We start from the raw sequence: 24,412 nt of genomic DNA on the forward strand, positions 1-24,412 counted from the left end.
GCTTCCCAGTCGTCCCTTTAAACTATTGCGCTCCCACGTCATTATCATCCACACTAATCTACCTGCGTCCCCACTACAGGTATCAGTCACTAACTAACCTTAACGTTACCTAATGTCAATCTCTTCTAGATCCCTACAATATAACCTAACCCACCCGGGCTAGTTTTCACTGCCATACACCCCATAATCTATTGCTCCTTTGCCCCCCCCCATGGGAAGGGTGGCAGGGATGCCATCCCACCACATCGGGGGTCTCTCACTACCAATTTTGCACATCAAATTTCAACAAATCAAAAATTTGCCAATCACTACCCATCATCTGCCAATCACTACTGCCAATCCCTTGCCAATCATCAAATTTTGTTTTTCTAATTTCGGGGCCAAAACACTAACCTCATCACCCAGTCTACTCACTACTGTCTCTCGGTGCGCCAATTCACTTCTAAAGCTCGGCTTTGTAAAGCCAAGCCATGAATGCGGGTTGTTCTGTGCCAGCGGCTGGATGCGTCCGGCACTCGGTGCAGAGACGGGGGCTTACCCGGGCCGAGATCCCACGCACCCCCTCGGCGCTGAGCCATCCAATGTCCCGATCTCGACCTGCCGGAATGCCTCACTAAAAAGTGGTCGCCATGACGACCCTTTCTATCGGGCTGCCCGCTCCGCCTAGTGGAGCACGGACGCGGCCGTTCAAAGCGAGGCCCAGCACGCACCGAGGGCCCGATTCGGCTATAAGTCGTTCTAAACTCTACCCCGTCTAACGTCGATGCTTCACCTGGACGCTTACACCCCGCAGCCCGTTCCTTGCTCACACATCCAGCCGTTTCCATGCTCCTCGTACCTTTCCTTACACACCTCGGTACACCCATTCCACTCACAGCCTTGGTCACACACCTGACCACCGAACACTTTGGCACACATTCGTTGGTCGCACACCTCACCAAAACACCTCTTCGCGCCCCCTCCTCAGTCACCTCCTCTGTGACAATCACAGGTGTGCTCTCATTCGCACACCCAACCACGTGCCTCACCACCAACTCCAGCGTGCATTCCCACTCACGCTCTACCATTCCAGGTGTGCATCCTTCCATCCCAGGTGTACATCCTCGCTCACCTGTCACAACCAACTCACTCTCCTTGTCACTCTCAATACTCTCACCTCCACTCTTGACCACGCACTCACCCTTACTCTTGACAGCACACTCTTTCCCCATGCACCTGTCCGTCACACACCTTCCTCGCGTACACTCTTCCGTCACACCCTCTGTAACACTCACCACACCACGCTTCCATGTGCTCCCTCGCACACGCGCTACGACCGACTCACTCTCGCCAGCACCCTCACTCCTTGGCACGCACTTTTTCCTCGTACACCCCAGAGTCGGACTTTCTCGCACACCTCCTCTTTCGCACACCAGACCTGTCGCACACTTCACCAACGGCCTCTCACGAACACCCGGGTCCATCTCGACCCCCAAGCTTCTTAAATCCCCTGGCGCATCATACGCACGACCATATTGGTCACCACTTACACCGGGTCCTCTTCCTCTTCGCTTCTCCTCCATCACCTGCGAATCCCTCATCCGGTTAATGAGCACATCATTACGATCCGAACACAGACTTTGGACCAATTCTTTTATCTCCTCTTTTATTTCTTTCTTATCCCCTCTCCGTCGCTTCTTAATTTCGCTCATCCCTTCTTCCACTTCTTCTAGTTTCTGCTTCACCTCTTTCATTCCCCGGTACGTCTCCTCAAGCTCATCCTCTAAGGCTACCTTGACCGTTTCCAGGTGCGTCCTCACCTGCCGGTCCTTCGTCTCCATTACCTCTATCACCTCGTCCAACCTCGTTGTCAGTCCCTCACGTACCATCTGACATTCCCTCTTTGTCGCTATCAAGTCGTTTTTTATGTCGTTTTGTGTCGCTTTTAAACCTCCTAATACCGCAGTGTTCCTTTGAACCTGCTCCACTAACTCCGTTTGTCCCACCGTCAGCTGCTCCACCTCCTGCGTCAGGTCCTCTATGCCCCCTTGTAACTTTACAGTCCCCTTTCTCACCTCCTTCTCCATGTGCTCCTTACAGTGCCTCACCTCCTCGCGCACTCCTCCGACCTCCTCACTCACTCCTCTTCTGATCTCCGCTCCCATCACTTGCATCTCCTGCCCAGATGCCACCCTCATCTGCTCCATTTCCTCCCTGTGAGCATCCAGTTTGGCTTCTACCCCCATTCTGACCCCCTCTATCTGCTGCCCCATTTGGTTAACTTCCCTTTCCGCTTGGTCCCTCATGTCCCTCAATTTGCCTTCCATGGTGTTTTCTAACCCCTCTAACCCATTTTTCATCCCTTCCATTTGATTCTCTTGAGCGGCCATTCTGTTTTCTACCCCCGTTAACCCCTCCTGTATTTCCCCTAATCTATCGTCTAATTTCCCAAATTTCATGTCTAATCCCTTAAAATTATTGTCTAATCCCTTAAAATTATTGTCTAATCCCTCACTGGTACCCCTCGCTTCGTCCCTCATTACCCCCATTTCGTTTCCCATTACCCCCATTTCGTTTCCCATTACCCCCATTTGGTTTCCCATTACCCCCAATTGGCCCTCCAATCGCTCACTCTGAGCCCTCATTTGCTCACTCTGAGCCCTCATTTCCTCCCTATTCTGGGCCATAAGGGCCTTCATTTGTATGAAAAACAAGTTCAAATCCACTGGTGGCGCCACTACGGTCGCGGGCGTGGACGCCGTGGCCACCTCGTGCATGACAACGCTATTTTGCGACCCTGCCGCCCTCACTGCTTCGCTCTCCTCCCGTCCCTCAATTTGGTCCTGGACCGACCCTGCCTCACTCTCCCCTACCGGACCCCAGCTGTCTTGATCCGCCATAGCGCGACTTTCAAAATTCGGGTTTTTATTTCCGTATAACAAAATCAAATTTCGCCGTTATAATTTCGCGCGGGAAACGCGCTCCGAATCGATTCTAATTGTTACAAATTTGGGCCTAATAAATTTAGTCCCGGTTTCGAATTCCACTCCTCGACACCAATTGTTACAGACGCGGTGGTGGATGTTAGTTTACCGAGCGGTTTTGGTATGACCACGTCTGCACAAGTTACCCGATTATACCCGAACGTTGACTAATCGCGCTACGCTAGATCAATGAAGGAAAAGACACACGGCTGGGATTAAAATGACGCGACACCAGGGATACGGTTCTCAAGACCTCCGGAGGAGATTATATTCGTTCGGAAGGTTAGATTACAACTACAAGAGGGACAGCATAGTAAGATAAGCACTTAGACACACTCTTATATTATTCCCAACAGACGACAGATAAACGGGACAAAAGGCTGACTCACACGGGGATTGATGGCTAGGAAAGGCAGGATCGATGGCTCCAGGTGCACCTGGGCTCAGGGACAGGGTACTGTACGGTCCAGTAGATGCAGGAGGTTTCACAGCGCTCGAGGTGGCGTCTTGTCGTCTCAAGCTGGGGGCGCATCTGACGTCACATCCGGTGAGTCGCTTCGTATATCCGGCGGGGAGTGACACGCCCTCGGCTCGTTAGCTCCGCCTCGTGGAATCGGCACGTTGCTTCTCATTGGGTGCGTGCGGGGGGTTTACCAGGCTCCGCCCTTGACGAGGAGCTGACAGCCAGCCCCTTCGTGGTAACCCCGTGGAGCGCATGGTCATGGCGGCTAACCGAGCTGGTGGGAGGACGCACACTCCCCCCGCGCAGCGTCGTTGTTGTTGTAATTGTTGTTGTAGTTGTAGTTGTAGCTGTTGTTGTTGTTGTTGTTGTTGTTTGGGGAAGAAGATGGAAGGAGGTATGGGAAAGGTCCTAAACTCACTACTGGTGCCATATAATCACATTCTGGTGCAACGAAGAGTCATAATTAATGGAAACGAGTCCTTAACTGACATAGACTAAGAATAACTAGCAAGATGTCCGAAAGTTGTCTACGTGTGATGCGGTGGACCTGGGCACGACATTTAATGGGGGAAAAAAGGGAAGGTCGGCTCTACTGATTGTTGTTTACAGACAATGGGACTAGGGAATGGGGGATTGGGGATAGTTGGGGAGTATTGGGGAAATAGGGGAATATTTACAAGCGGATATGGAGGCCAAATTCCATATTCGCAACAATATATATATATATATATATATATATATATATATATATATATATATATATATATATATATATATATATATATATATATACATTGTTGCGGTTTTGAGAACCCACACAGGTAACATCATTAAAGGTTAAAGCTTGCACCCCATAGTTAGGCCACAAACAACACATAGGCCCATTTAGAACATTAGTTATGTCATAGTATGTGTTTAGGATAAGGCCATTTCCAATCGTTATTGTCTGCGTTGTGTAAAACAAATAAGAGTAGGCCCCGTTCATTCTGCAGCCCTCCCTCCAATCGACTCCATTGCACACCATCCAGTCTGCACCCCATTGCCCTCGCATTAGGATGCTCGCAGTTGTTGCACCTTGCTTGCCAGTAGCGTTCGCTGCCCTTGGGCTTTCGCTCGAACCAGCCCAAATGCCACGAGGTAAGGCCCGAAAAGGGGGGCGAAGCGTGAGGTCGGGGGTGTGGCCACGTCAAGCAGCCATCGAGTGCGGAGCCGGTAAGACCCCAACAACCAACCAGGACTCGGGTGAGATGGCCTGATAGGGCGTGGTCAGGGCGTGGCTCGAGGTTCGAGAGGGTTCGCAAAGCGGCGCTATATAACCGCGAGCGCAAAGCCCTCTGAAGGACTGTCCAAGGACTGAACGGCACTCGATATATGAGAGGACCTACGTGGTATTGAAGGACTGTCCAAGGACTGATGCGATTGCAGAGGACTCGCAAGTGGAAATCATTGCAAAAGGACTGTCGGAGGACTCGCGTGCATACGACAGTGGCAAAGGACTGTCCAAGGACTGAACGGCACTCGATATATGAGAGGACTGCGTGAAGAGGACTCGTGTGCATACGGCAGTGGCAAAGGACTTGGACTTGGTTGGAGCCCATTGCATTGTTGTGCAAGGTCGATTGGGAAAGGGGCTTTGGTGACATCATTGTGAAGGCATTGCCGGAGCGGCGCATTGCAGAGGACTTGTGGAAGTGGCGCATTGTACCGAACTATACCGGGAGCGCGTATAAGGCGCCGGTACAACTATTGCGTACGCCAGTATAATCGCCAGCTTACCGATCCCCCCCCCCCCCCAGTATAATTGTCCGATCCGCGCCACCGACACGGGGCGATCTTGCCTGCCATCTGCCATCACCATCTGCTTCGTGGTATGAGTCGGGGACCGGAGCGAGCTGTGGACGCCATCGGTGGACCCTCAACCCAACCATCTACAAACCCCGTGTGAGAGAGTCTGAGTGTGAACGGGCCCGTGTCCAGGGGACGACCGCCGAAGTAGAAGAGAAAATTTTATTAGTGCCAGCGGTCGTTGAGGAAAAAGAAAATGAAATAATTATCGTTGAAATTGGGGATCAGGAGACGGCAGGTATAGAGGAATTATCGAAGAAAGAAATGGAATGCATTCAAAGTCCGTGTGCGCATTGTGATGTCGTGCTTTCTAACCCCAATGGAAGTTTGCAGTTGGTGCAGGAGAAGAGAATCCCGAAGGTAAGTAGGGCTGTATATGGCGCGAAAAGATTTTTCGCACGCTTGGGATCCCGACGTCACCCGGGCACTTGTGGAAGGTCCGTGGTGCGCTGTGTGAAAGCGAATGGCGCGCGTGTGCGAACGGCGCCGGAGCAAGAGTGTGAAACCGAGAGTGAGAGTGAGTGCACGACAGAGTGTATGTGTGAAACGGAGTGTGGGACAGAGTGCGATACAGAGTGTGAGTTGGTTGTGGAGAGTGTGCGGGGATGCACACCAGAGCGCATTATTGGGTGTGCGACCGGAGAGTGCACACCCGTGAGTGTTACGGAGTACGTAACAGGAGAGTGTGCGCGAGGGTGTGCGGTGATGATTGGGTGTGTGCAGGAGTGCACACCCGTGGGTATTACAAACAGTGCACGAGAGGAGTGCGTGAAAGAGAAGTGTGTAACAGAGTGCACGAGTAGTGTGAGAGCGCCAGGGTGTGCGTGAGGATGTGTGTTAATGAAGTGTGCGAACGGCGTGAGTGCGCCTGGGTGGTGTGCAAGAGAAAGTGCAATAACGGAGTGTATGGAGACGTCTGGATGTGCGAGTGAGAAATGGGTCGCGTGGTGTGAGAATGCGATTCAGGCATCGACGCAGACCGGGGCAGCGTTTAGGCCGACGTACAGCCGACGCGAGCTCTCGGGGCGTGGTGCGCTTTGTGTGCTGCGGGAGCCGGTGGGGATCGTTGCCGCGGCGCGCTCGCAAGGAGCGCCGTGCACGATTCGGGCCGGGCCCCGCCCTGTCTGGTCGGTGCCGCGTCGTAAAGGCGAACGGCACGGTTTGAGGGGAGGTCGGCCAGGTCGGACCTTCGCCCCCTGGCGGGCGCGGTGCTCCGGCCGGGGGAGGTTGGGTCATCGCGCCGGAGACCGGAAGGCTCCGCGCCGAAATGGCGCCTGGAACCTCGGCCCGAGTATGCCTCCTCCCCAGAATCGAAAATGCCGGACGGACCCAACCAACAGGAGACAGACCACCCGTATGCATTGCTCGGCTTTTAGAAGCCGAGCTGTGACGAAAATGTATTACGGCGCACCGAGAAGCTCGAGAGTAGTGGACTGGAATAGCGATAGTGTTGGCGATGGTATCCGGTGTAGAGGGATCATAGATCTACCATCCCTCAAATCGTTTCATGGGGCACATGAGCTTTAGTGTAAACTAGCCGAGGGCGGGCTAGGATAATTGTTAGGGACTTAGAAGTGACTTTAGGAGACCGAGATTTAAGTAGTGACTTTTGTACATGTAGAGGGGACATCGGGAGATTAGAAGGATGATAATAACGAGGGATGTGCTTAGTATAAGGGAAGACGGGGAAAGCACCAGTATTGGAGGGATGTAGTTAGTTAGATGATGCTGTGAGTATGAGGATGCGCTTTCGGCGCAAATGAGGAATTGATAATGAGAGTCTTTGTGGTGACAGTGAGCAAATGGGGCATTGGTCATGAATGATGTGTGTGTGTGTAAAAGTGTATGAATGGAGTATTGTGGACATGTGTAATGGTGTTGAGTGAATGACTTGCATGGGGTGCAAGGGAATAAATGCTGTGGAATAAATGGTGTGGAGTAAATGGTGTGTGGAATGAGTGGTGTGGAGTGCATGGTGCGAAGGAGTGGATGGGGGAAGATGGACCCCTTCACGAATACCCGGGGAGGGTAGTTTAAAGTTAGGTAGAGGGAGTAGGTAAATTGTTTGGATATTGACATCTGTGGTGCAGATAGTATCAAGTTGTTGCTTTGAGGGGTGCATAAGTCTGTGGAGATGGCTGGGCGTGTGGGCTTAATTGGTAAGTATGGTTAAATGAGCACTCCGCCACTAGTAGTCTGTCGGCCAGGTGAGGCCGCAGGTAGGCGCCGGGAGCCAGGTAGTGTTCAGAGTAGAGTTCAGTGGGGCCCGAGGATCCGAGGGAAGGACCCGGGTAGCCCAATGCCAGAGAGGGCATCACGGGGTGAGAGAGCCAGTAGGGCCTTCCCCAAGTTAGGGTAGTTGAGGAGCTAGGCAAGCTCGGGTGGCGACGTCAGTGGTGGAGGTGCACAGGTAGGTAGACCTGCTGGTAGAGCCACATGACCCAGCCCTGAAATTGTGCGAGGGCACGGTATTGAAAAATGGGGGGAGTGAGACCCCAAATTGGAAGAGCACCACAGGATGGTCAATGGGAATTGGTTTTTAGAACCACATAGTTTAAAGATGCCAAGTGGCAGGGCATGACCCCGGGTAGTGTAAAGAGTTAATGTTATTAGAGGATAGTTAGGATGAAAATCTCTTCGCACCATCCACATCCACTCACCGAGGTGACAGGACTCCACACCAGGTTTTTGCAAATGTTTGAATGGAAAGACGCATCAGGACGTGGGTGAGACATTGTGTGATTCCATCCCTTCCATCCCTGTAACAGGGACAAATATACAAGCTTACTCTGAACACACGGTCTACACAGGTCCCTGACTTATGTACATCGAAGTGGTTCTTTCTACCCACGATCATCAGAGCACCTACCTATGCAGATCTACCTGAATCTATATATCACTCTACCCCACCGCCAAAACAATATATATTTGTGTGCCCAATGACTAACGGGGTCAAAGAGTATCCAGGTTTGACCCCCCAAAATAGGTATTTGCTTTCTTCTCTGAAACTACACGCACGATTTCGATGAAAATTGACCACAACCTTCACCACCCGTGCTGTACCAAAGTTTGTTCATGGCACGAAAAAAATCTGGGGAACACACCTCTTTCTGCAAAGTTTTGTGATTGTCGATTAGGCATCGTGGAACCCAACGTGCACACACTTTTGAATATCCTAAGGCATCAATAATGTTGTTCACACTTCCCGTGGATACTGAGAGCTCAGTTGCAAGCCTTCTGGTTGTAATCCGTCGGTCTCTGAATGAGTTCATCAGCACGTTGAAGCAACGCCGGAGTGACTGCTGTTGTTGGCCGGCCAGATTGAGGCGCGTCACCGAGCTCCACTTGGCCTTTCTCAGAACCCGCAATTCGTGAAGCTAAATGACTAACAGTGCTTTTATCAACAGCATTGACTCCGTATACATTTTTGTAACAGCCTGTGAATGTTCGTTACTGATTCCTTCTCCGCCACAATAAAGTCAATAACAGGCCGTTGTTTAAAATGCTCATCACCACACAGGGCCATTCTGACGACCCCCTGCGCATGCGCTAGAAAACGTATTGTTCCGCTGCGCTGCAGTAGTAAGCGGGACATTCAAAATTAACCAGATTAAGTTGCAGACATTTCATGTTGATTTTGACTGAAGTATAGAAAGTGTTGCAAAACCTTTTGGGCAACCCTCGCTCGTATATATATTTGTATATATGTAGTTGTGTATATATATATATATATATATATATATATATATATATATATATATATATATATATATGTATATATATATATGTATATATATATATATATATATATGTATATATATATATATATATATATATGTATATATATATATATATATATATATATATATATATATATATATATATATATATATATATATATATTTACTGTATATATATTTGTATATACTGTATATATATTTGTATATACTGTATATATATTTGTATATGTATATATATATATATATATATATTTGTATATACTGTATATATATTTGTATATGTATATATATATATATATATATATTTGTATATACTGTATATATATTTGTATATGTATATACAGTATATATATATATATTGTTGCGAATATGGAATTTGGCCTCCATATCCGCTTGTAAATATTCCCCTATTTTCTCCAATACTCCCCAACTTTCCCCAATCCCCCATTCCCTAGTCCCATTGCATGTAAATAACAATCAGTAGAGCCGACCTTCCCCTTATTCCCCCATTAAATGTCGTGCCCAGGTCCACCGCACCACACGTAGACAACTTTCGGACATCTTCCTAGTTATTCTTAATCTATGTCAGTTAAGGCCTCGTTTCCATTAATTATGACTCTTCGTTGCACCAGAATGTGATTATATGGCACCAGTAGTGAGTTTAGGACCTTCCCATACCTCCTCCCATCTTCTTCCCCAAACAACAACAACAACAACAACTACAGCTACAACAACAATAACAACAACTACAACAACAATTACAACAACAACAGAAGAGATGGCGGCGGAGCGGGGGAGGATGCGTCCTCACACCGGCTCGATTAGCTCCAGACCATGCGCTCCACGGGGTTACCCCGAAGGGGCTGGCTGTCAGCTCCTCGTCAGGGGCGGAGCCAGTAACCCCCCCCGCACGCACCCAATGAGAAGCAACGTGCCGATTCCACGAGGCGGAGCTAACGAGCCGAGGGCGTGTCACTCCCCGCCGGATATACGCAGCCGCTTGCCGGACGTGACGAGAGATGCGCCCCCAGCTTGAGACGACAAGACGCCACCTCGAGCGCTGAGAGACCTCCTGCATCTTTTGGGCCGCGCCATCCTGTCCCTGAGCACAAGGTGCACCTTGTGCTGGCCATCGAATACCCGCTTTCCTCGCCATCAATCCCCGTGTGAGTCAGTTTTTGTCCTGTTTCTCTGTGGTCTGTCGGGAATAATATAAGGTTGTGTCTAAGTGCCTGTCTTCCTATGATGTACCTCTCGTCCCTGTAATCTAACCTTCCGCCTTAATATAACCTCCTCCGGAGGTCTTGAGAACTGAACCCCTGGTGTCGTATTGTGTCATTATAACCCAGCCGGGTGTCTTCTCTTTCCTATTGAGCCAGCGTAGCGCGGCTTCGTCGACGTTCGAGTACAATCGGGTAATTTGTGCGGACACGACGGCCATTCCGCTCGGCCCACCTTAACATCAAAGTCGTGTCTGTAACAATTGGTAGTCAGGAGATGGGATTCGAACCTGGGACTAAATTTATTTAGCCCAAATTTTGGACACCAATTGTGTTAGTACGGTAACAATTGGTGTCGGGAGTGAGATTCGAGGCCCGACCAAATTTTGAAAAAAAAAAACGAATAGAGAAAAAAAAAAATTTGGTCAAAATTTGGAGCGGCCGAAATTTGTATTTGTTTTACGAAACTCGAATTTTGCAAGTCGCGCTATGGCGGATCAAGACAGCTGGGGTCCGGTAGGGGAGAGTGAAGCAGGGTCGATCCAGGACCAAAATGAGGGACAGGAGGAGAGCGAAGCAGTGAGGGCGGCAGGTTCGCAAAATAGCGCCGTCACGCACGAAGAAGCGGGCGCGCAAAATGGCGCCTCGCTGATCACCGCGCCAGCGACCGTGGCAGCGCCACCGGTGGATTTGAACTTGTTTTTCATACAAATGAAGGCCCTTATGGCCCAGAATAGGGAGGAAATGAGGGCTCAGAGTGAGCAAATGAGGGCTCAGAGTGAGCGATTGGAGGGCCAATTGGGGGTAATGGGAAACCAAATGGGGGTAATGGGAAACGAAATGGGGGTAATGAGGGACGAAGCGAGGGGTACCAGTGAGGGATTAGACAATAATTTTAAGGGATTAGACAATAATTTTAAGGGATTAGACAATAATTTTAAGGGATTAGACATGAAATTTGGGAAATTAGACGATAGATTAGGGGAAATACAGGAGGGGTTAACGGGGGTAGAAAACAGAATGGCCGCTCAAGAGAATCAAATGGAAGGGATGCAAAAAGGGTTAGAGGGGTTAGAAAACACCATGGAAGGCAAATTGAGGGACATGAGGGACCAAGCGGAAAGGGAAGTTAACCAAATGGGGCAGCAGATAGAGGGGGTCAGAATGGGGGTAGAAACCAAACTGGATGCTCACAGGGAGGAAATGGAGCAGATGAGGGTGGCATCTGGGCAGGAGATGCAAGTGATGGGAGAGGAGATCAGAAGAGGAGTGAGTGAGGAGGTCGGAGGAGTGCGCGAGGAGGTGAGGCACTGTAAGGAGCACATGGAGAAGGAGGTGAGAAAGGGGACTGTAAAGTTACAAGGGGGCATAGAGGACCTGACGCAGGAGGTGGAGCAGCTGACGGTGGGACAGACGGAGTTAGTGGAGCAGGTTCAAAGGAACACTGCGGTATTAGGAGGTTTAAAGGCGACACAGAAAGAACTAAAAGACGACTTGATAGCGACGAAGAGGGAATGTCAGATGGTACGTGAGGGACTGACAACGAGGTTGGACGAGGTGGTAGAGGTAATGGAGACGAAGGACCGGCAGGTGAGGACGCACATGGAAACGGTCAAGGTAGCCTTGGAGGACGAGCTTGAGGAGACGTACCGGGGAATAAAAGAGGTGAAGCACAAATTAGAAGAAGTGGAAGAAGGGATGAGCGAAATTAAGAAGCGACGGAGAGGGGATAAGAAAGAGATAAAAGAGGAGATAAAAGAATTGGTCCAAAGTCTGTGTTTGGATCGTGATGATGTGCTCATTAACCGGATGAGGGATTCGCAGGTGATGGAGGAGAAGCGAAGAGGAAGAGGACCCGGTGTAAGTGGTGACCAATATGGTCGTGCGTATGATGCGCCAGGGGATTTAATAAGCTTGGGGGTCGAGATAGACCCGGGTGTTCGTGAGAGGCCGTTGGTGAAGTGTGCGACAGGTCTGGTGTGCGAAAGAGGAGGTGTGCGAGAAAGTCCGACTCTGGGGTGTGTGAGGAAAAAGTGTGTGCCAAGGAGTGAGGGAGCTGGCGAGAGTGAGTCGGACGGAGCGTGTGTGCGAGGGAGCACATGGAAGCGCGGTGTGGTGAGTGTTACAGAGGGTGTAACGGGAGAGTGTGCGCGAGAAAGGTGTGTGACGGACAGGTGCATGGGGAAAGAGTGCGCTGTCAGAAGTAAGGAAGAGTGTCCACCTGTGGTGAGTGTTACAGAGGGTGTAACGGGAGAGTGTGCGCGAGAAAGGTGTGTGACGGACAGGTGCATGGGGAAAGAGTGTGCTGTCAAGAGGAAGGGTGAGTGCGCTGTCAGGAATGGAGGTGAAAGTAGTGAGAGTGACATGGAGCGTGAGTTAGTTGTGACAGGTGAGCGAGGATGTACACCTGGGATGGAAGGATGCACACCTGGAATGGTAGAGCGTGAGTGGGAATGCACGCTGGAGTTGGTGGTGAGGCACGTGGTTGGGTGTGCGAATGAGGGCACACCTGTGATTGTCACAGAGGAGGTGACCGAGGAGGGGGCGCGAAGCGGTGTTTTGGTGAGGTGTGCGACCAACGAATGTGTGCCAAAGTGTTCGGTGGTCAGGTGTGTGACCAAGTCGGTGAGCGGAATGAGTGTACCGAGGTGTGAAAGAAAAGGTACGAGGAGAATGGGAACGGCTGCATGTATGAGCAAGAAAGAGGTAGTGTATGCATGTAGGCCTGCAGGTGAAGCGTCGACGGTAACCGGGTTAAAGGTTAGGTCGACTTTTAGCCGAAGCGGGCCCTCGGTGCGTGCCGGGTTTCGCGTGCCGCGAGAACCAGCGGGGATCCGAGCCACGGCGGGTTCGAAAGGACCGCCGTGCGCGATCCGTGCTGGGCCTCGCTTTGAACGTCCGTGCTCCACTAGGCGGAGCGGGCGGCCCGATAGAAAGAGTCGTCATGGCGACCACTTTTTGTTGAGGAATTCCGGCAGGTCGAGATCGGGACATTGGATGGTTCCGTGCCGAGAAGGTGCGTGGGATCTCGGGCCGGGTAAACCTCCTTCCCTGCACCGAGTGCCGGACGTATCCAGCCGCTGGCACAAAACAACCAGCATCCATTGCTTGGCTTTACGCAGCCGGGCTTTGGACAGGGATTGGCGCACCGAGAGGTATTAGTGAGTCGACTGGGTGATGAGGTTAGTGTATTGGACCCAAAATTAGAGAAAAACAAAATTTGATGATTGGCAAGGGATTGGCAGTAGTGATTGGCAGATGATGGGTAGTGATTGGCAAATTTTTGATTTGTTGAAATTTGATGTGCAAAATTGGTAGTGAGAGACCCCCGACGTGGTGGGATGGCATCCCTGCCACCCTTTCCATGTGGTGGGGGCAAAGGAGCACTAGCTTATGGGGTGTATGGCAGTGAAAACTAGCCCGGGTGGGTTAGGTTATATTGATAGGGATCTAGAGAAGATGACATTAGGTGACGTCAAGGTTAGTTAGTGACTGATACCTGTAGTGGGGACGCAGGTAGATTAGTATGGATGATAATGACGAGGGAGCGCAATAGTTTAAAGGGACGACTGGGAAGCGCAAGTTTCAGAGGGGAGTAGTTAGATGAGATGATGCTGTGTGAGAATTGAACAGGTGTGATTGCACAGGTGTGCAACTGGACAGGTGTGTGGAGCAGTGTGTGAGTAATGAGTGTGTGGATCAGCGCGAATGCGCTTGGGGAGAGAAGGGTGCAGGTGGCACCAGGTGTGAGAGCACAGGTGTGCAGGTACAGGTGTGTGGAGAGAGTTGGAGTAAGTGGTACGGAGTGGTGTGCATGGTGCGAAGGTGTGGATGGGGGAAGAGTGGACCCCTTTCACGAGTACCCGGGGCGGGTAGTGTAAGTGTTAGGTAGAGGGTACAGGTAAATTGTGGTTGGATATTGGCATCTGTGGTGCGGTTGCAGAATGGTGTTGTGAATGGGTGCATTAGTGTTGTGGAAATGGCTGGGCGTGTAGCCTGTTAGTGTGTGTAGTTGGTTGAGCACTCCACCACTGTGAGGACGTCGGCCAGGTGAGGCCGCAGGTGGGCTCTGGGAGCCGGTAGAGTTGTGGATGGGGCCCGAGGATCCGGAGGACGGACCCGGGTAGCCCAGTGCCAGAGAGGGCACCGAGTGGGGAGAGTGCCAGAGGGCCTTCCCCAGGTAGTTAGGTTAGGGCAAGGAGCAGGTAAGCTCGGAGGCAACTGCAGTGGTGGAGGTGTGCAGGTGGGTAGACCCACTGGGAGAGGTACACGCCGCAGCCCAGAAATTGTGCGAGGGCACCGGGAGATGAATCGGGGGAGTGAGACCCCAAATTGAAGAGCACCACAGTTTGGCCAATGGGAATTGGTTTTTAGAACCCATAGTGTAAGAGGGCCAATGGTTTGGCCGGAGAGAGACCCCGGGTAGTGTAAAGTTGTTAAAGTCATTTAGGAGATAGTTAGGATTGATGAACCTGTCGCACCATACGCAGCCACTTACCTGTGGTGATGATGATGACTCCACACCTGTGTTTTCTTTGTTTTGTTGCAGGAGATGAATCGCTGTGTGGATTTGTGAGACGCATCACGACGTGGATGAGACATTGGGGTGATTCCATCTCTCCCTCCCTAGGAGGGACTGATGATGAATTGGTAATGGCAAATTATGATGTTGAGTTGGAGATGGCAAATTTTGATGAGAGTTGAAAATGGCAAATTTGATTGGTTAGGAGGGAGAGAAGACGAATTTGGTTTATGGGAGGAACGGGGAAGACAGTAGGGATGTTTGTTGATTTGTAAAGTAGATGCTTATGGGTAGTGTTGTGTTTTGTGGATACAGTAAGGGGTAAGGGAGGGGCCATGTAGGTTACCTGGTGGGGGGGGGGGGGGCGTACGATAGGAACGTACCTGTCTCACCTGGTTCCCATGTGCCCCCAGTGTGCATTACCTTATATTGCGTGCACTTTTGCGCCCTTACCACCTTACTCACTTGTTTCTTCTTTCGTCTCCCACCTCCGAGGATCTGGCTTTGGGGTAGAGAGAGAGGAGAGAGAGGTGCTGGCTACGCAGTTGTGGGCCTGCACTTTCGCTGTTGGCTGCCTGGATCGATACACCATATGGACCGCAATGTTTGTGGCCACCCACAATGGACCGCAGCTCTTTTGCGGCCAAGCACCACCCGTGGAAGGACCTATGGGTCAACGTGGCACCTATGCCATAAAGGTGAACCACTGTTAATTAACACCAAGTGCACCACAAGAAGAGCAAGAGACACCTGCAGGGTTAGGGGTTGTCGAATTTATTTTTATTCCAATGAACAATGGTGACTGCACCGATTGGTGGTGGGGTGGTGCTTTTGATGCTCGGGAAGGGTGCTCTGCACGTTATTAAAGGCCGTCGGCCACAGAGCACTCGTGGGTTGGTGTATCGATGCTGGCAAGCGCGCTCTCTCTATGCATAACATCTGCATGTGTCCCTCCAAAAACAGGTCCTGGATCGTAGTGTAAATAGCAGCGTAGTCGTGTAAATAATGCTCCCTACCAGCTGTATGTGTAGTTTGAGAATTCTTTCCGGATTCGGTTATCCTGTGGGTGTGTTTCTGTGAGGAGAAGGGTGCAACGTCGCAGGGGGACATATTTACTCATTTGTGAATATCTGTAAAACTGTCGCACTCAGGGTAGAGTTAATAGTAGAGGGAACTACATTGCGTGCCACACTAAAGTAGGTAAAAATTTATCGGGTCGGGACGCCCCGAGGGTAGAGAAGGGTGCAATGTTGCGAATATGGAATTTGGCCTCCATATCCGCTTGTAAATATTCCCCTATTTTCTCCAATACTCCCCAACTTTCCCCAATCCCCCATTCCCTAGTCCCATTGCATGTAAATAACAATCAGTAGAGCCGACCTTCCCCTTATTCCCCCATTAAATGTCGTGCCCAGGTCCACCGCACCACACGTAGACAACTTTCGGACATCTTCCTAGTTATTCTTAATCTATGTCAGTTAAGGCCTCGTTTCCATTAATTATGACTCTTCGTTGCACCAGAATGTGATTATATGGCACCAGTAGTGAGTTTAGGACCTTCCCATACCTCCTCCCATCTTCTTCCCCAAACAACAACAACAACAACAACTACAGCTACAACAACAATAACAACAACTACAACAACAATTACAACAACAACAGAAGAGATGGCGGCGGAGCGGGGGAGGATGCGTCCTCACACCGGCTCGATTAGCTCCAGACCATGCGCTCCACGGGGTTACCCCGAAGGGGCTGGCTGTCAGCTCCTCGTCAGGGGCGGAGCCAGTAACCCCCCCCGCACGCACCCAATGAGAAGCAACGTGCCGATTCCACGAGGCGGAGCTAACGAGCCGAGGGCGTGTCACTCCCCGCCGGATATACGCAGCCGCTTGCCGGACGTGACGAGAGATGCGCCCCCAGCTTGAGACGACAAGACGCCACCTCGAGCGCTGAGAGACCTCCTGCATCTTTTGGGCCGCGCCATCCTGTCCCTGAGCACAAGGTGCACCTTGTGCTGGCCATCGAATACCCGCTTTCCTCGCCATCAATCCCCGTGTGAGTCAGTTTTTGTCCTGTTTCTCTGTGGTCTGTCGGGAATAATATAAGGTTGTGTCTAAGTGCCTGTCTTCCTATGATGTACCTCTCGTCCCTGTAATCTAACCTTCCGCCTTAATATAACCTCCTCCGGAGGTCTTGAGAACTGAACCCCTGGTGTCGTATTGTGTCATTATAACCCAGCCGGGTGTCTTCTCTTTCCTATTGAGCCAGCGTAGCGCGGCTTCGTCGACGTTCGAGTACAATCGGGTAATTTGTGCGGACACGACGGCCATTCCGCTCGGCCCACCTTAACATCAAAGTCGTGTCTGTAACAATATATTTGTATATGTATATATATATATATAGAATGCCTTCATTAAATTGATGCTGTAACACAACAAAATGTGACAAAAGTCAATGGATGTGAATTGTGAATACTTTGTGAAGGCACTGTACATGGCGGCCCACGGCCCTCACAGCCCATACAGGTCCGTCCCACTCTCAGCCCGTCCTCCCCCTAAATATGATTAATAGTAAATATCATCATTTTAAACTTACTCTGTGAATTCACAATCCCCAGATGTGATCTTCCTGTCGGTTATGACCTTCCTCCGACCTTGGCTTTGTTTGCTCATTTCTTTCTATTCACTTTGCAAAGTCTATCTTTGGGAATGAATTAAATAGAGAAGAGGGGGAGTGCTGGTTGGGGTTGGGCAATCCTTGAGGCTGATTTATTCTTGTGCTATTGTGAGTGATTCTGCCACCAGCAACTGCCACCAATGAGTGTACTCATTGGTCTGCCACGAGCAGGGTATTCTGGTCTTGTCTTGTCACCACTTACACAGACATTTTCCAAAGTGTTCAGACTAAATGCATCCAAGTAAGCTATCAAGCCTTATCGTTTTTTTTTTTTTTTGTTTTTTTTTTGTGTACATAATCGAGGCTCGTGAAAGAGCTAAGCCTTATCGTTAAGTTGGGATTTGAAGATTCGGGTCTCTGCCCTCTCTGCAACGCCATATTATTTCCCAAGCTAAGGTCTTGGGAGGGAAGCATCCATTTGAACGACCTGGACCATCCATCATGTGCAGCTTTTTTGACATGTTCATCCTGATTGGAGGGAGGGCACATGATGCCGGTGACTTTTATCATTGTGTGGCTCCAGCTATATATACTATATAAACAACAACTTCAACAATGTCTGCGGCAAGGACAAAAAGGCCTTAAAGGAAACGTTGCAATGTGTGTTTCTTATCTGTTGTCTTCTGTATGGAATGTTTAAATATTTTTGTCTGTGAAGAGAGAGAATGTACAAATCTTTCGGGATTGATCTGCTGGCCGAGGGAAAAATACAAAAGCTGGGCATGTGAGCAATATCCGATTGCGTACATAATATATGAATCAACTGGCCAAACATTTTGGGAATGTTTACAAATTTTGTTGTGTGCTTTACAACAGTCGGGTTAATTTTTTTAACTGCTGAGATTCCCACGTTTGAGATTGAGAGGTTGAATGGTGCAATGCAACGTTATTGGTGATGCCATCGAAGGGAAGGAGAAATCGTTCGGCTTTTATCTCTTCGTGTAATACGGCGAAATGTCTTCAGGAACTGTTAAAGAAAATTAGAAGTCAGAACCAAGAAGTTCCACTGCACCGGGTTCCGTTTGATCTTCAAGATTCATGATCGGGGTTCTCCCCCATCCATCTCATCTCCGACCAACCTCTCACATCCCTCCCCCTACCATTCACACACACACACATAACACACACACACATAGCACACACACACACACACACACACACACATACACATACACACACACACGCACACAATTTTATAACTGATTAATGGCAATATCAAGTTTATTCACGGTGTTCAGAAGATGACACAATTAGACAATTTTGAACATGGATGTTATTATTCCGACTCAGTACATTATTCCATTAGACATATGTGATGGTGACCTGTGTATTTATTTATTTTTGTCCTTTTGTCCTCCATATTCATTGCTCAAGGTCCATTCTGGAATGATACCAAATGTAAAGAAAGAGCGTGGATCCCAGGATTGGAGAGCCATCTTTGTCCAACAAATGAGCATGACGAAAACCTGCAGAGGGAAAAGGCCAAAATATAAATGTGCTGTATTCAAAACACTATTCGATGAACACTCAGCCACTTATTTAATCAGGTAACGAAGATCATTCAAATTGTAACGAAGATCATTCAAATTGTGTCGCATGATAGAAGCCCAGTTCCGACTTCGAGGCATCACGGTGGACGAGACCAGGTACTGCCACGTGGTCGCTTCCCTCGGGCCCGGCACGGCCGGCCACGTCGTGTCGGTCCTGAGGAACCCACCGGCCGACGGCAGGTACGAGGCGATCAAGCGTCTCCTCCTCGCCACGTTCGACCTCACGGTGGACGCACGGGCCGACCGCCTCCTGGACCTCCCCGAGCTCGGTGACACGCTACCGTCGGTCCGCATGGACCATATGCTGTCGTTGTTGGGCGACGAAACCCCGAACACTCTTTTCCGGGCGTTATTTCGACGCCAGCTGCCGGCACGAGTCCGCCTCGCCTTGGCCGGTTCTGTGACGACAGAACCCCGGGCTCTCGCTGCCGAAGCCGACAGGTTCTTCGCGGCTTTGGACGCGCAGGCGAGTTTTGGCACGGCCGCCGCGCATCCCGAGGCTGACCCTGATGCTGATGCACCACACCTCGGGGATCCCGAGGCTGACGCACGCCACGTGGCCGCCGCCACGCCACGCCGACCACCACCGCGAAAACCGCGGCCTCCACCTTCACCGCAAACCTGGTGCCATTTCCACGCCAGGTTTGGCCACAAGGCGAGGAATTGTTGCCCGCCGTGCTCCTTCGGCAAGTCGGGAAACTACCAAGCCGGCGCTCGGTAGCGGCCCTGAGCGTCGGCCATTCCGGCAGCCTTCTTTTTATAATGGACACCTTGTCCGGGCGCCGTTTCCTATGCGATACGGGGGCACAGGTGAGCGTTATCCCTGCCTCTACGTCCAACAAGCACACCGTGGGCCGGGGCCCCGTGTTGCTTGCCGCGAACGGAACACCCATACGCACATTCGGGAAGCGCTGCCTCTCCCTGCGGTTCGGAAGGCATCGCTTCGAGTGGACGTTCGTAACCGCTAGTGTCCCCATGGCACTGCTCGGTGCGGATTTCCTCTGTGCACACGGGTTGTTGGTAGCTGTGAAGAACAGACGTCTCGTCCAGGCTGAAACGTTCAGCTCGCTTGCTTGCGCGCTGAGCAGCTCGTTGAGCGGCTCACTGAGCAGCTCGCCAAGCGGCTTGCTGAGTGGTTCGGTCCCGGCAAGGTTAGTTTGTACACTTCCGGCAGCGGACGACTTCACCCGCCTCCTCGCCAGCTTCCCAGCCCTTACGCGGCCCACCTTCTTGGCAGGGGCCGTCAAGCACGGGGTGGAACACCACATCCCCACCGCCGGGCCTCCGGTCTACGCCCGGGCACGCCGCCTCGAGCCGACGAAGCTCGCAGTGGCTAAAGCGGAGTTCGCTACGCTGGAGCGGCTCGGCATCGTGCGGCGCTCCGAGTGCTTGGGCGTCGCCGCTTCACATCGTGCCCAAGCCCGGCGGGGGATGGCGACCGTGCGGGGACTACCGGCGCCTCAACGACGCCACCACCCCCGACCATTACCCCGTCCCCCACATCCAGGACTTCTCCGCCCGGTTGGCTCTTCCTCGGCTTAGCCCATACAGACAGTGTAGCTGATTTGTAGTAAACTATATTTACAGGCCTCTGCCCTCCCCACGCCCTCCCAACCCCATTGCTTTCCTACCCTCCTCATGACCTCCTCCCACTCAAGAGCAAATTGGCATTCCCACATTTGAAACGGTGGAATATTTAATGCTTTCCCCTCCCCTATCCCCCTATCATCCCATCACCAACTTCATAAAAACCCATCACAGTCGCCTGTCCAGCTCCTGTAAGATGTGTGGAAACCTCGTGGCATTGCAACTCTCAAGTGAACAAAAGCAAGCTAATTGTGGCAATAAATGACCCAAAACCAATTATCTTCTTCCTGACGTGTGTGTGTGTGTGTGTGTGTGTGTGTGTGTGTGTGTGTGTGTGTGTGTGTGTGTGTGTGTGTGTGTGTGTGTGTGTGTGTGTGTGTGTGTGTGTGTGTATACAGTCACGTGAAAAAGTAAGTACAAACCATGTAAAGTTCTGACTTTTTCAACATATTTCAACATACAGCTATTTAATCTTCATTTCAACAATATTGATAGATAAAAGTGATATAATATAACAAATATCATGAAACATTTACATTTTGTAGTCCATTGTATAATTTAAATAAACATAAATGCAAATTTCGCATGTGGAAAAAGTAAGTACACCTCTACATTTATCACTACTTCAAATACCTAAAATTAGAATCAGGAGCACCAACTCAGGTGCAAATGATTAGAACATCGTTAGAGAGGATCTTGGAGGAACCTGTCTTATTTAAACCTCAGACATTTAGTTTGGTTTGCTCTTTGAAGTTGAAGTGTGCGGCGTCACCATGCCGAGATCAAAAGTGCTCTCTGAGGCCTTCAGAAAGAAGGTTATAGATGCCTACGAGTCTGGGAAGGGATTTAAAAAGATCTCCAAACAATTTGATATCAATCAATCGACTGTCCGGAAGTTGATCTACCTGTGGAGAAGATTCCAAACAACTGCCAACTTATTCAGGCCAGGCCGCCCCAGCAAGTTCAGCCCGAGAGCAGCCGCAAGATGCTGAAAGAAGTCTCTAAGAACCCCAGAATGTAATCACGGGACCTACAGGTAGCTCTTGCCACTATTGATGTCAAAGTGCACGAGTCTACCATTAGAAAGAGGCTGCACAAATTTGATCTACATGGGAGGTGTGCCAGGAGGAAACCTTTGCTGTGCAGAAAGAACACGAGGGCAAGACTAAAGTTTGCCAATGAACACCAAGGCAAAGACGAGCACTTCTGGAACAATGTGCTCTGGACAGATGAGTCAAAGGTAGAGTTATTTGGCCACAGTACCAGAAGACATGTTTGGCGAAAACCAAAGACAGCATTTGACCACAAGAACCTGACACCAACTGTAAAGCATGGTGGTGGAAATATTATGGTTTGGGGCAGCTTTGCTGCATCAGGGCCTCGGCAGCTCACCATCATAGAATCCACTATGAATTCTTCATTGTACCAGAGGGTGCTTGAGGATAATGTGAGGCCATCTGTCGGAACGTTGAAGCTCAACCGAAGGTGGACCTTGCAACATGACAATGACCCTAAACATACCAGTAAATCCACCAAGGAATGGCTGAAAATAAAGAAATGGAGGGTTCTGGAATGGCCAAGTCAATGCCCGGATCTAAATCCCATCGAGATGTTGTGGGGGGATTTCAAACGAGCTGTGCATGCAAGAAACCCCTCAAACATCGCACAGCTGAAAGAATTCTGCATGGAGGAGTGGGCAAAAATTTCACCCAGTCGATGTCAGAGAAAGGGGGAAAGTTATAAGAAACGCCAACTTGAGGTTGTTTCTGCCAAATGGGGCAATACCGCCTATTAGAGCCAAGGGTGTACTTACTTTTTCCACATGCGAAATTTGCATTTATGTTTATTTAAATTATACAATGGACTACAAAATGTAAATGTTTCATGATATTTGATATATTATATCACCTTTATCCATCAATATTGTTGAAATGAAGATCAAATAGCTGTATGTTGAAAAAGTCAAAACTTTACACGGGGTGTACTTACTTTTTCACGTGACTGTATATATATATATATATATATATATATATATATACAATAAACAGGAAATAAATTCCTGCGTGGGGCTGGTGTGAAAAATTCTGACAACCCGGGACTCGAACCCAGGAACTCATCACTTACGCGGTGACAGCCCACTGAGCTATTGAGTCTCTGGGATATCCTCAGAAATTTCTCACACTAACACTGCGAGCTTTATAATGGCCGATGTCTTGTATTATATTATATACCTACACATACATCCATACATCGTTAAAGTAAATAATGACGGATGTTTTCTTTCACAATGTCGTGAGATTCCTGGAAGTTCAATTTTCATGTTTGCCGTTTTCAATTTATTTAGCTCTGAATTTGTCTTGATCGCACATGTATGGGGTATTGTGTTCTATGAAGTCTATTTTATTGTGTCTTTGGTTTCAGGGTTTCGTGCCATCTGTTTTGTTCAAATATAATGAAATTATTAATTATTTCTCACAGGCTGCATGTGCATCTAGTTTCTGTCATATTACCTGCACCGACTATTTGTCTTTTTAATTGATAATCCTTGGACCCATAAATTGGGTAATTCCTTTATTATGACAAATGCAGTTTTAGAATGGTTCAGAGTAGGCCATGATGTAATCTGCTCAGCATCACCTTGCGCAAATTTAGCCTGAAGCTGGCTGTATATAGGATTATAATTCTCAGTGTGTGCAATTCCTATCACTAATCATTTGCGATGCTGGGTTGGGGGATTGGCTTCCGTATGACAATACATTACATCCTGTGCTGTGCTCTTCAATTGATGATGAGGATGCAGTTAATATGACTTGCGCAATCTTATGTGGTTATGAATTTGCTGGGTGTTACCTGATTTAACAGATGTGAATGGCAAGGTGACCTGGCCCAACAGTGTTCTCCCAATTATAAAAGCTCTTCCTTCTACGGCGAGTCGGAGTATTGCCAGCTCTGGAACTCTGATGGTAAAGTATAACACCTCATTCCACGTTGGGTTATAGCCTGGTCGAGACACAAATAAAAAAGTCTTCCATGTTTATATGTCAAATGTATCAGGACAATGCAATTACCAAACTTGTCCATTTTTGCTGTTTATCCCAATCATGTGCTTTGCAGAGCCAAACCAAAGACACGTGAGACATTTCATTCCATAAACAAGTCATTGAAAGCTCTGATGAATTGTATGTGAAACTAGAGTGAAATTTTATGCAACAAAAAGTTTTGCTCTTCCAATGATGGTTACAAAAAGAATGGAATGAAAAACAAATGAGGATGTCTACACACACACACACGCATGCACGCATGCACACACACAATTTAATAACAATTTCAGAAAATTACCCACATTTATTTTCCATGGGGATAGTCTCACTGGTGTAGTTGTCATCGGGCACTCCATGCACCTCAGCCCTCACCACTATATCACCACGGGAAAATTGAATATTTTGTGCACTTATGATCTATTAAGGAAGCAAACGCACGTGTCATTTTGGAAAATAAGTCACAAGTCAATTTGATTTTTATAACCAAACTTGGATATAATGATTGCAAAAATCCAAAATAAATAAACAAACGAATAAAAAAAATAATGTTTAAAATATTAATTTGCATTTATCCTCTGAATGCATATCGATAAAGGTAGCATGAATTACAGATGGGTTTATTTTGCAATTTTTCATTATTAGCGAGGATTTATGGGTTAATTAGCGAGGGATTATGGGTAATTAATTCCCTGTTTGTAATTTCCTCTGTAATCTTTTCCTGTGTTCCTTATGACACCGCACAACATATCTAGCCAGAAATCGCCCATTAAACACACTAATTCAAAACCAACTGGAAACCAGGCAT

At 49.1% G+C, this 24,412-nt stretch overlaps 1 protein-coding gene across 1 annotated transcript in view; it reads right to left on the minus strand.

Moving 5' to 3' along the window:
* Window positions 1-18,632: 18,632 nt before the first annotated feature.
* LOC137431681 (1-phosphatidylinositol 4,5-bisphosphate phosphodiesterase delta-4-like) overlaps window positions 18,633-24,412 on the minus strand; it is a 40,507-nt gene continuing 34,727 nt past the window's right edge. The window contains exons 9-11 of the mRNA XM_078782742.1: window positions 23,910-24,024; window positions 23,417-23,566; window positions 18,633-18,895 (exon numbers count right to left, since the gene is read on the minus strand). Of these exons, the coding sequence (XP_078638868.1) occupies window positions 18,792-18,895; window positions 23,417-23,566; window positions 23,910-24,024 (369 nt within the window). The 3' untranslated portion in view covers window positions 18,633-18,791. The remainder of the gene's footprint in view (window positions 18,896-23,416; window positions 23,567-23,909; window positions 24,025-24,412) is intronic.

The sequence above is a fragment of the Myxine glutinosa genome, chromosome 7 (assembly GCF_964187855.1).
Source record: "Myxine glutinosa chromosome 7, kmMyxGlut1.1, whole genome shotgun sequence".
Taxonomy (NCBI): domain Eukaryota; kingdom Metazoa; phylum Chordata; class Myxini; order Myxiniformes; family Myxinidae; genus Myxine; species Myxine glutinosa.